The sequence below is a fragment of the Ictalurus punctatus genome, chromosome 23 (genome assembly GCF_001660625.3).
Source record: "Ictalurus punctatus breed USDA103 chromosome 23, Coco_2.0, whole genome shotgun sequence".
In the NCBI taxonomy this organism is placed as follows: domain Eukaryota; kingdom Metazoa; phylum Chordata; class Actinopteri; order Siluriformes; family Ictaluridae; genus Ictalurus; species Ictalurus punctatus.
In genome coordinates this window covers 9,900,001-9,912,500 of record NC_030438.2, presented here as the reverse complement: position 1 = coordinate 9,912,500, position 12,500 = coordinate 9,900,001, and the positions used below count along the sequence as shown (strand labels likewise).

Sequence of the window (12,500 nt, the reverse complement as noted above, 5' to 3'; positions counted from 1 at the left end):
GACACACACTGAGTCTGAGACATACTGAGTCTGATACTGAGACACACACTGAGTCTGAGACACACACTGAGTCTGAGACATACACTGAGTCTGAGACATACTGAGTCTGATACTGAGACACACACTGAGTCTGAGACATACTGAGTCTGATACTGAGACACACACTGAGTCTGAGACATACACTGAGTCTGAGACATACTGAGTCTGATACTGAGACACACACTGAGTCTGAGACACACACTGAGTCTGAAACACACACTGAGTCTGAAACACACTGAATCTGATTCTGAGACACACACTGAGTCTGAGACACACTGAATCTGATTCTGAGACACACACTGAGTCTGAGACATACTGAATCTGATTCTGAGACACACACTGAGTCTGAGACATACTGAGTCTGATACTGAGACACACACTGAGTCTGAGACACACATTGAGTCTGAGACACACTGAATCTGATTCTGAGACACACATCAGTGTGTAGAATAAAGTCCAGAATATTCCACAAGCACACAGCAAATGTGTGGAACACGACACACTCAAACAACGTCCAGGATGGAGATGGATGGAGGTGTATTTTGTGGTGGTGGTGGGGAGAGGGGCAGAGTGTGTGTTGTGAAGGGGGTCAGGGTGTGTTGGAGGGGTGAGAAGCTGGGCATGGCATACTGACCATCCGACTCGAGGGGTGGCGGCCAGAGGAGATCAGACCCGAACTCACAGGAGCGACGCAGCGAGTTTCCGTTCTCAGCTACACCGAGAATTGTTTTCCTCTTCAGAGAGAGGTGAGCGATCGGCCCTGGATTTGTTGGGGAGAGAACCAGAACCATAGAACCTTAGAGCTTTAGAGCCAATGACGAGATGCTCACCAGCCACAGGATGGACAGGAGGGCAGCAGGAGCTCAGACAATGACATAATTCCTCCAGCATGGATCACACAAGGATGGGAACGATTCAGGCTTCATACATGAGCAGGTTTAAACACGTATAAAAGCAAGCACCCCCGTCTTTCAAAAGTGTGAATACAATATTAAAACAAGTTAACGTGGGTTCTAACAGCAGCTGTGACAAATTGTTTCTACTGATTCAGTCTGATCTTGCTGCTCGCTACGTGTCATTAAAGAGTTTTGTGGATATTACAAAGTGTGGGTCGCTCTTAATCAGCACCATACAGTACGACTAACTCCAACGCCAACAGGTCCTGAAGGAAAAGAAAATTTACACCTGGTTCCTTCAGTGGAAATGAAGCTAAAAGGTTCCTGCATTGGAGATCTGCCTAATGCACTTCATTTATTAGTTTAAACACAGCCTATAATCATGCGGCCTTGCACAGAAACTCAGTGTTTCCCTATAAACTACTCTTCCGGTCCCACTCTGTGTGTGTGTGTGTGTGTGTGTGTATTTGCGTTTCCTACTGAGCCACGTGTTTACATTTAAAATGAGCTGTCTGGATTGGTTTAACATCTGCAGAGCACACGGTAACTTTATTCACAGAACAGTCCCTCAGACTGCATTTTTCCTCCTGTATGTCTGTGCTGGTGTCACATAGCAGAGGCTAACAGCTAACAATCAACTACTAATGGCTAACTGCTAACAGCACGGCCTGATAAACCTGCTCCAGAGAGAGATAGAGGAAAGAGAAGAGGACGAAAAGCAGACAGAGACAGACGCAATGGTTGAAGTAGTGTTTAAGTGTAGACTGTAACAGGAGGAAGAGGAAGAAGAGGAAATGATAGAAGAGAAGGAGGAGGAAGAGGAAAAAGAAGAAGCAGAAGAGGAGGGGGTATTATAGTAGGACAAACAGAAGGAGGAGGAGGATGAAGAAGAGGAAGAAGAATACGATGAGAGGGAGGACGAAGGTGTGGTAGTTACCTGGTTTGCCCATGTGTGTCTGGGCGAGGACATCTGCAAGACGGCTGGCGGCGCCGCTCCCTCCACTCTGTGTAGACGAGGATGAGGATGAGGTGGTGGAGCCGTGGTGGATGGCGCGGCTGATCCAGTGCTCCATGCTGGCGCTACCCTGGCTGGAGGTGGGCGTGCCCTCTCCATGAAGCCCCTCCTCCTCTGAGCCAGACGACGTGTCTGTCAGCGGGGGCAGAGACGAGAGCGGGGAGAGGCCTAGTGAGAGTCACTCACAGCCACACTGCGCTCACACCAGACACGACACTGAGGGGAAGCATTTCCCACTGCACTGTCACAACCAGAACCAGCCCTGACAAGAACTAACGGTACTCAGAATTCTAGTTCATTGTTTCTGTGACAACAGTGAAATATTAACGTTAAGCATAACGAGGAAAAACACCAATAAACCAGACTACTGTGTGTTTTTTTATTCTTGTTTTGTTGGTGTGTGTGTGTGTGTGTGTGTGTGTGTGTGTGTGTGTGTGTGTGTGGTACAGTATGTGCACTGAGTACCATTTGTTCTTGTTTATACCAAAGCCAAACAGCTGGAACTTTCACCATTTTAGTTTTGTGGGGTACTGTGTGCAGTGGGAAAATGCCTTTATTGTGTATGTGTGTGTGTGTGTGTGAGTGTGAGTGTGTGTGAGTGTGTGTGTGTATGTGAGATAAGGGGCGGGGCTGAGACTCACCTGGAGGTGTGTAGGCGTCCATGGACGTTTGTACCACCAGTGAGCGGCGTTTGGACGGCATCGGCACGGCCACCTTCCTCTCTTTGTGTTTAGCAAGAGCAGCCTGAACTGCTTCAGTGTGAACATCTGCAACACACACACACACACACACACACACACACACACACACACGCAAACACACACACACACCCACACACACACACGATAAAGGCCTTCTGCACTCTCTTACACACCACCAACTGTTCATTTAACGTGTGTGTATGTGTTTGTGTAGGTGTGTGTATGTGTGTGTGTGTGTGTATGTGTGTGTGTATGTGTGTGTGTGTATGTGTGTGTGTAGGTGTGTGTGTATATGTGTGTGTGTGTGTATGTCTGTGTGTGTGTATGTGTGTGTGAAGCAGAAACTCCATATGTTACATTTATTTAAAGCCTGTTAGAAGGTTCATATAAACTAGCATTTTTTATAAAGGTAGAGAAATAACTCTTTTGCCTTTAAACAAATATTGCTAATGTAAAATATTCAGAGTGACCTTAACAGTGCAGATGTGGTCAGCTGTAGAGGACATGGCCGCTAACTCACCTGATCTGTAACGCTCGTCCCGGGTGCCTGAGGAACGTCTGCGGTGGTAACGGGAGGCAGAAGAGGGAACCATGGGGGGCCTGCGCTCGTGTGCCATTGACATGTCCAGCCCTGAATATCAGAGAAAGAAACTGTGAATTATACAACTGCAGTCTCCATGGTAACGATGACTCCATCATTACTGCCAGTGTACAACAGAAATCAAAACATATATTATCTTTACTGTGACATATTTGTATTTGTATCAGAATCGTATCAGTGTGACTTTGACCCTGACCTCATCATGGGTGCCAATACTTTTCCCTTCTGAGATTCACAATTTAGAGCTACATCAAGAAAAGCAAATGGATCCACCTGAAGCTCTAAGAAGATTTTACAAGAAGCAAAATGCCTGCATGCTGAGCCACTGTGTGTGTGTGTGTGTGTGTGTGTGTGTGTGTGTGTGTGTGTTGAAAGGTTGCAGAGACGCATTCTGCAAAAACAGAAACAAAGTGGAGAGAGTCAGATTCACGTGTTATACCTTCGACTTGCTATTTCATGTGAACCATAACAGTGCTTACACACACACACACACACACACACACACACACCGAGCTATAGATATGATGTCATATTTTACTCACAACCGGACACAGGCTGCCTGTTGCCATGGTGACAAACGTAGCTTGCATCAACAGAGCAGACAGACAGACAGACAGAGAGACAGAGCAGACAGACAGACACACTGCATTCACACTATGTAACACTAGATAATTCTGAATAACCCTGTGTTCGCAATGGCAGTGGTTTTTTATCTAGGGTTAGGGTAAGACACTCTAATTGTTCTATGTTGGTCGTTAGTGAACATTCCTATCTTGACTTACTGTTGGTTGCCGTGGTTACACTGGTAGCAACTGAATGTTACCAGTGTGATATGGCAGCATAAACTCCACATGTAGCTACAGAACATCTACGGAACCTCCGGTCTGACCACAACATTTACAATGCCAGTGTTCATCAAACACTTCAAAGCCGTAGCAGCACTGGTTCAGGAACCATGACAAGGAACCAAGCGGTAGAACAAATAAAACCCCCTGTCAGGTATTTCCCCTTGCACTGAAGTGTCAGATTGCTCAGCACTTGACCAAGCAATTACGGGTTGTCACTGACGTTGTTTATGTACACACGTGTGTTTTGTTTTGGTTTCTTGTCTCCACCCTTGTCATGTTACTGGTTATTTCAGCTCACATGTCCTAATCATTCTCAGCTCCTCCTTGTAACCCCTTAATTACTTTGTATATTTATACCCCTGTGTTTTTGTGTTGTTTAGTGTTTACCACCTGTTCACATCTGAGCCTTTTGTTCCTGTGTTTTGTGATTCCTGTTATCAACCTTATTCTGTTCTCTCATTTTTCGTATTTTGCATTATCTCCATTTGCTGATCACCTGACCGCTGCCTGTCTTTGAATTTTGACTTTGCATCACATTTTGGATTTGTCTGCCTGCCTCTTTCTTAAATAAAGCTTTAACTGTGATTGCATTCATGTCAACCTGTCTGCACTCTCCAAACTTGCCAGAATACTTCCCCATACCATGGGTGCAGCAGGAAAGCAGAGGAGGCATCACACCAAGAAAACCTTTCCAGTGGTCAACTCGAGCCAGATTTCTCAGTGTGCTATCATGAATTCCCCAGACCCATATAGTAACCGTCAAGCTGAGATAACCATGCCAGCGTTTAATTCCGTTTCCTCAGTGGACTGCCGTGGATCTCCCGGACTCGTATGATGGATTTTTTTGGTTATACTGAGTATTTCCTTTTGGACTGCCAATTATATTTTGCGAGCCTGGAGAACCCCAAGCCCGACAAGAAGCAGTGGCTGGGGTTCATGTTGTCCCGTCTCTTCAGCCCAACCTGTCATTTTCTATTCGCCACTGAATCCACTGGACTCAGTGATGTAACACAGTTTGTGGGACTATTTATAAAGTGTTTGGGAGTCCAGAATACAAATCCAACCTGGAAAATCTTTTAGGGGGGAGAAGGACGAACTGTCCCGTCATTCACCACCCACTATGAGAAGCAGAGGGCTGAAGGCGAGGAGGCAAATAGGGCAGCCTCCACAGCCCAGCTCCAGCCAGAGGCAGACGTTGAGGCCTCACCTCCAAAGCTCCAGACTGAGATGAATGAGGTAGTCTCCCCTGTAGAGCTCCAGTCAGAGGTTAATGTGTCGACCTCATCTCTAGAGCTCCAGCCTGAGACCAACGTGGTAGTTTCCAGTGCCAAGCTACAGCCAGAGGTCAACATGGGGGTCTCAATCTAGAACTCTGGAGATGAGGTCAACAAGATGATCTCCCCTGCCAGAGCTCCAGCCTGAGACCAATGAGGAGGTTTCCCCTGCCAAGTTCCAGCCTGAGGTCAGCATGGCGATCTCACTTCCAGAGCTCCAGCTTGAGACCAACGAGGCAATTTCTCCTGATGTGTTCCTGCCAGAGGCCAACAAGGCAGCATCCCAAGTCATGTTCCTGCCAGAAGCTGACTGCACGGCCTCCCAACTTCTACTGTTACCGGAGGCCGACGGCACAGCTTCTCAAGTTCTGCTTCCGCAGAACCCCAGCTCAAGATCAACTAGGCGATCTCTCCTGATGTGTTCCTGCCAGAGGCCAACAGAACGACCTCCCATGCCATCTTCACACCAGAGGTCAACGAGATGGTCTCACGCATCCTGTTCCTGCCAGAGGCTGATGACACGACCTCACAAGCCATGCTCACGACAGAGAATACCATTATGGCTTTCCACGCCATGCTCAACCCTGAGACCGACAAGATAACTTACCAAGACCAACTCGCACCCGAGGCTGATGATGCAGCCTCCCAAGCCTGGTTTCTGCCTCTAGAACAAGTCCATTTCAAAGACAATGCCTGACTTGGGACTATGGATTCTGTGTGAACATTTTTCCAAGGGGGACTGGACCACTGGAGAGGGTGTTTTTTTTGGGGGGGCTCAGGTATTTCCCCTCGTGCTAAAGTGTCAGGCCGCTCAGCACACCAAGCGCTCTCCAAACTTGACACACCCAGATAATATTTAACTGTGCTGGAAACACTACACTTCACTGCTACTCCAGCAGTAACTCGGAAGAATTTGCTATTATATTTCTTGTCTTAGTTGTCTGCATGCTGTGTTTCACTACATAAACTTCTCTGTGCTTAGGTCGGTTTTAAACCTGTCAGGAATCAGGAAGCAGACAAGTCCAAACAGGAAGTACATGCCAGGGACAAGTAGATTTTTACCTGGAGGTTGTGGAAGATAAGCACTGATCAGTTTAGCTCTCTTCTTCTCATAACCTTTCTGTGTAATATCACCTGCAAAGAAAAGAGGAGAAAACCCCAACATCAGAACATTTCAGCACACAAAACAACACTGCTGACAAAAATGATTAAATAACACACTAAATAGCACTGTAAATAATCCCAAATAGGTTTAATTCTTTAACATGACTTTATCCTTTCCATTACAGAGTGAATCAGTGACGTGTCTCTGTTGCGTGTCTCCATCAGAGGATGAACTTCTGAGACACAGCGACTAAACCAACTGAAGAAGAGTCTGCCAATATTTGAATGTCCGTGAAAACAGAGAGAACGCTGACTGAAAACTGTCACATGACTTTAAAATATAACACAAACACCAACGGTGTTCCGATATTTCTGTGTGAAACGCAAACATGGTTCTATTGAGCATGTAATGCACTTTGTGGAGTTCAGTATGTAGTGAAGAAAAGGATTCAAATAACTGAAGATGGTGAGAAGGAGATGACGTGATGCAGACAGCAAAGCCAGAACATCTCAACGCGTGAAGAACCACCTTTTAACCGTTTAAGCTTTAACATTAATCAACAACCTGCACCAGTGTATGCAGGGTGTTTGATCCCTCAGGACTGATGAGAACCTCACTCTGTTTCCCTGGAGCTTTTCTCATAGGAGATGAGGATGGAGATGAATCAGTATGAGACAGAAGAGGAGAGGTTTTAAAAAAAGAAGCTGGATGATTCACTTCCTCGCTCACTCCCACACACTGACATTCAAACGTCCCTTACTAGTGTAAAATTTCCTGTTCATCCTCGGAGGAGAATCCAGCCCACCTTCACCTCCTCCTCATCCTTTCACTGTATCTCTCCTCCCTCATCGTCCCTCAACATCTGTACACATCTGGAGCTCTGAGTCCACTGAAGTGACTGAGAGAACAACACCGCTAACATCAGAGAGGTTAAAGAAAGACTTGCTACTGTTAAGGTGCAAACATTTTGCTTTACAGAGTCATTCTGAGAGGAAACACTCACTCCTCTGTCTGAGAAATCACTACACAGGACGTTTTACTGTCCTACAAAAAGTGGGAGAAGTTTAGAGTCAGAATAACTTCATGTGAACATGGAGAACCAAGATCCTGGAGGAGGTTATGTGTGTTCTGCAGGAGATCCTAGAGAAGCTCTCCCACATTTCTACTGACTGTTTTAGAATAGATCAGGATCTTCAGTGGACAGACCACACACCGTTATAAACCCTGTTATAAACCTTGCTATAAAGCCTGCTATAAACCCTGTTATAAACCCTGTTATATACCCTGTTATAAACCCTGTTATATACCGTTATAAATCCTGTTATAAACCCTGTTATAAACCCCGCTATAAACCCCGTTATAAACCCTGCTATATACCCTGTTATAAACCCCGCTATAAACCCCGTTATAAACCCTGCTATAAACCCTGTTATAAACCCTGTTATAAACCCTGCTATATACCCTGTTATAAACCCTGCTATAAACCCTGTTATAAACCCTGCTATATACCCTGTTATAAACCCTGCTATAAACCCTGTTATAAACCCTGTTATAAACCCTGTTATAAACCCTGCTATATACCCTGTTATAAACCCTGCTATAAACCCTGTTATAAACCCTGCTATAAACCCCGCTATAAACCCTGTTATAAACCCTGTTATAAACCCCGTTATAAACCCTGCTATAAAGCCTGTTATAAACCCTGTTATAAACCCTGTTATAAACCCTGTTATAAACCCTGCTATATACCCTGTTATAAACCCTGTTATAAACCCTGTTATAAACCCTGCTATATACCCTGTTATAAACCCTGCTATAAACCCTGTTATAAACCCTGTTATAAACCCTGTTATAAACCCTGCTATATACCCTGTTATAAACCCTGTTATAAACCCTGTTATAAACCCTGTTATAAACCCTGCTATATACCCTGTTATAAACCCTGCTATAAACCCTGTTATAAACCCTGTTATAAACCCTGTTATAAACCCTGCTATAAACCCTGTTATAAACCCTGTTATAAACCCTGTTATAAACCCTGCTATATACCCTGTTATAAACCCTGTTATAAACCCTGTTATAAACCCTGTTATAAACCCTGCTATATACCCTGTTATAAACCCTGCTATAAACCCTGTTATAAACCCTGTTATAAACCCTGTTATAAACCCTGCTATATACCCTGTTATAAACCCCGCTATAAACCCTGTTATAAACCCTGCTATATACCCTGTTATAAACCCTGCTATAAACCCTGTTATAAACCCTACTATAAACCCTGCTATAAACCCTGTTATAAACCCTGCTGTAAACCCTGTTATATACCCTACTATAAACCCTGCTATAAACCCTGTTATAAACCCTGCTATATACCCTGTTATAAACCCTGCTATATACCCTGTTATAAACCCTGCTATAAACCCTGTTATAAACCCTACTATAAACCCTGCTATAAACCCTGTTATAAACCCTGCTGTAAACCCTGTTATATACCCTACTATAAACCCTGCTATAAACCCTGTTATAAACCCTGCTATATACCCTGTTATAAACCCTGCTATATACCCTGTTATAAAACCTACTATAAACCCTGTTATAAACTCTGTTATAAACCCTGCTGTAAACCCTGTTATAAACCATACTATAAACCCTGCTATAAACCCTGTTATAAACTCTGTTATAAACCCTGCTGTAAACCCTGTTATAAACCCTGCAATAAGAGCGCTAATTTGTTCAGTGTACAGCAGAACAGTTTGTTTAAACACTGAGTAGTTTAACTTCAACATCAGTTCACACACACTAATGACACACAAAGACACTGTGTGTGTTTTGTGTTTATGTTAAAGATATAAAGTGAGCCAATAGTTAATTGTAAATGTCAGCATGTTATCTGTCAGTGTGATTGTGATGCAACATGTTTTGACTTTCAGACTTTAAAACAAAATAAACTGACACCAGGAGGTGAGGGAAAGATGTACATGCATTACACACGGATTTATTTTATTTATTTATAACCCGAGTATACACAGTTTTCACAGCAACAGAACAGAGACTGAGCCTCTATTGTTTTGTACCAAATCACTTTCAGGTGTAAACATCAGCACTACCAGTGTTAATGTCTTAATAAGCTGCAACAGTGAGAAATAAACAAACACACTATTAACACTGTAAGACAGCACTATAAATATATACTTTTCATCTGCATACTTTAGAACTCCAGGGAGAACCTCTTTAACCAGTAAAATGATTTGAAGTGTGATTTCTGTAAGAGTTTAGTCTCTGACACTGTACTACTCCTCCTCAGGTTTCAGTTTTTATGGTGTAAATGAAGGGAGCATTACACAAACACAGTTCTGAAATATGAAGATTGAGAAATGTGTACATGATAAACCACGCAGAAAGCGATCACACACACACACACACGTTTATCATTCTGCTTGAACAGTAGTTACGGTTAATCCCTGACCAAACACCTGGCCATTTTACTCGAGGAATGTTTTAAATGTATTAAATATCACTTCCAGTTCTGCTACAGGTGTGTCACATTCAGAGGGATTTTGTGCTCCACTGAGTGAGAGTGTGGGAAGAAAAGACAGATTGCCATCTCGCCATGTTTGACCGCGCACAACAGCTCTGCCATGACGAACAGACACCGCAATCGTTTTCAGTTTGCCTCAAACACGTCCCTCATCCTGAAGCGGAGACGTCCACACAGCAGAGAAACAGAGACAGTCGGAGAACCAGAAGAGGAACAGATAGGATCCTCCTGATGTAAATGTGATATTGAGTTAGCGGGTGCGACGTAAGCGTGGGTGTGAATTCCACCTGCTGAATGAGATTAATCCTCTCACATCATTCTGAGAAAATAAATAAGAATCAGCCTCGTCTAAATTTCCTGTCTCGGTCTCGAGGAAGGACAGATCCTTCCTTATAAATACGCTTATTTTTGCTTTCTCTGAGCAGAACACCAAAACGCTCATTTGCATTTAGATTAGCTGGTTAAAGTGACAGATTCTCACAGAAGTGTCTTCTTCAGTCAGTTTGGCAGCTCGAGCACGTCGATGACCACTGGCCTGAGAAAATCTTCTGGGAGGTAAATCCATCTAAATCCTGTTTCATACAGCGCTGCCTTCATCCAGATATGTCTATGGACAGAGGATGTACAGCCTGAAGCTCACCACACACACACACACACACACACACACACACACACACACACACACACACACACACATTATCCTCTTTTAAAGTCTTTATCTTATATGATTACGGTCAGGAGCTCAACATTCTCCAACACCTGTAACACACCTTTATGTCGCACCTAGCTGCAGTCTGAGTGCATGTTCACATCACAGCCACTCGTTAGTGTTTATCTTTAACATGCACAGCGACATAAGTTCCTCTGTAAATCACTGGGGTTCTGCAGAGAACCTTAAAAATTCAGACCAGCACTGAGACCAAATACTCAATAAGCATGAGCACTCTAGAAATCCATCCATCCATCTCTCTCTCTCTCTCTCTCTCTCTCTCTCTCTCTCTCTCTCTCTGTAAGTGGTAGGTTGGCAGAGAGGTTTAAGGTCCAGTGTTCGATAAAGCTCCACTACACTGGATTGCCTTCAATCAAATTAAAAACATTACCGTGCAGTTGGAGTTAATGTCGTCACCATGGTGTTGGAGTAGACACTTTTTTTCACAGGAGCAGCGTAGTAAATATCCGACTTAGGAGAATGCTGAAGGAACTCAATGCTCCACAGCATCTACAGCTCTTGAATCCATTATCCCAACAATAAAACAATTACAGGCTACACAGATACTAGTCCAGTCTCTTGTTATCTCAAATCTGGACTACTGCAACTCACTACTCTGGGGTGTCCCAGCAGCTCCATCAAACCCCTTCAAATGATTCAGAATGCAGCAGCACACCTTGTTTTCAACCAGCCCAAAAGAACCCATGTCACACCCCTCTTCATCTCCTCCACTGGCTTCCTGTAGCCACCCACATCAAATTCAAGGCATTGATGCTCACCTACAAGACCTTGACTGGAACAGCACACTGCTACCTCAACTCTCTCCTCACTGTTCCCTCATGTAATCTGCACTCAATCAACGACCGACGCTTAGTAGAGCCTACTCAGTGTGGCTCAAGGCCCCTTTCGAGAACATTCAAACTAACTGTCCCTCAGTGGTAGAATGAACTTCCAACCTCAATCTGGACCACAGAATCACTCACCATCTTCAAAAAACAGCTAAAGACCCACCTCTACCGTGAACACCTAACCAACTCATAATAAATAAATAAATAAATAAATAAATAAATACTATGGCACTTACACCTCTACTCTGCACACTTTGGTTCTTCTGGAACTCAATTAATGGATCTTGTATGGTAACACTACTTGTATTGTTCTCTGCTTAATATATTGCTTTGCTTGTATTTTCTCATTTGTAAGTCGCTTTGGATAAAAGCGTCTGCTAAATGAATAAATGTAAATGTAAATGTAAATATACAATCACATGACACAGCTCGTACATCTGTCGATCTCTTCATCCACCCAGACTCAAGTGTGGACGCTGAGAAGAGCGAAAGATCAGGGAACCTAGCTGAGTGCACACACACACACACACACACACACACACACACACACACACACACACTATGTCAGCCTGTTTTATTTCAGCCAATGGTTGTGTCACCAAACAGATGAGTGAAGTGAGTAAAGTGATGAACAGGTGGAGGACAAGCTGCACAGAGAGATCAGGAGCAGTGTGTAGGAGAACTCTGATAACAAGAAAGAACCAGAACCCACAACTCACACAGGAAATACTGCTTTCTGATTGGCTGGCAGCTGAGTATTTCTTCATTATATCAGAATGACTTTAAAGCAGATCGGTCAAAATAGTAAAAATAATAAACATCAGATTCTAAACATATCGGAATGTAATTATGATGATTAGCACACATGTAAAAGTTTAGGCTTGGCCTGTATTCATGATTCATTATTGCTGTTAACAGACAATAAA

The 12,500-nt window shown here is 43.8% G+C and overlaps 1 protein-coding gene across 9 annotated transcripts in view; it reads right to left on the bottom strand.

Moving 5' to 3' along the window:
• Positions 1 to 12,500, bottom strand: part of dip2ca (disco-interacting protein 2 homolog Ca) — a 110,586-nt gene that overhangs the window by 52,302 nt on the left and 45,784 nt on the right. For 4 of the 9 annotated variants that reach the window (XM_053675009.1, XM_053675008.1, XM_053675010.1 and 1 more), the window contains exons 2-6: positions 6,437 to 6,508; positions 3,172 to 3,282; positions 2,592 to 2,717; positions 1,873 to 2,118; positions 674 to 799 (exon numbers count right to left, since the gene is read on the bottom strand). In XM_053675009.1, the coding sequence (XP_053530984.1) occupies positions 674 to 799; positions 1,873 to 2,118; positions 2,592 to 2,717; positions 3,172 to 3,282; positions 6,437 to 6,508 (681 nt within the window). The remainder of the gene's footprint in view (positions 1 to 673; positions 800 to 1,872; positions 2,119 to 2,591; positions 2,718 to 3,171; positions 3,283 to 6,436; positions 6,509 to 12,500) is intronic. The other 5 variants (XM_053675012.1, XM_053675015.1, XM_053675016.1 and 2 more) reach the window with 3 other exon arrangements.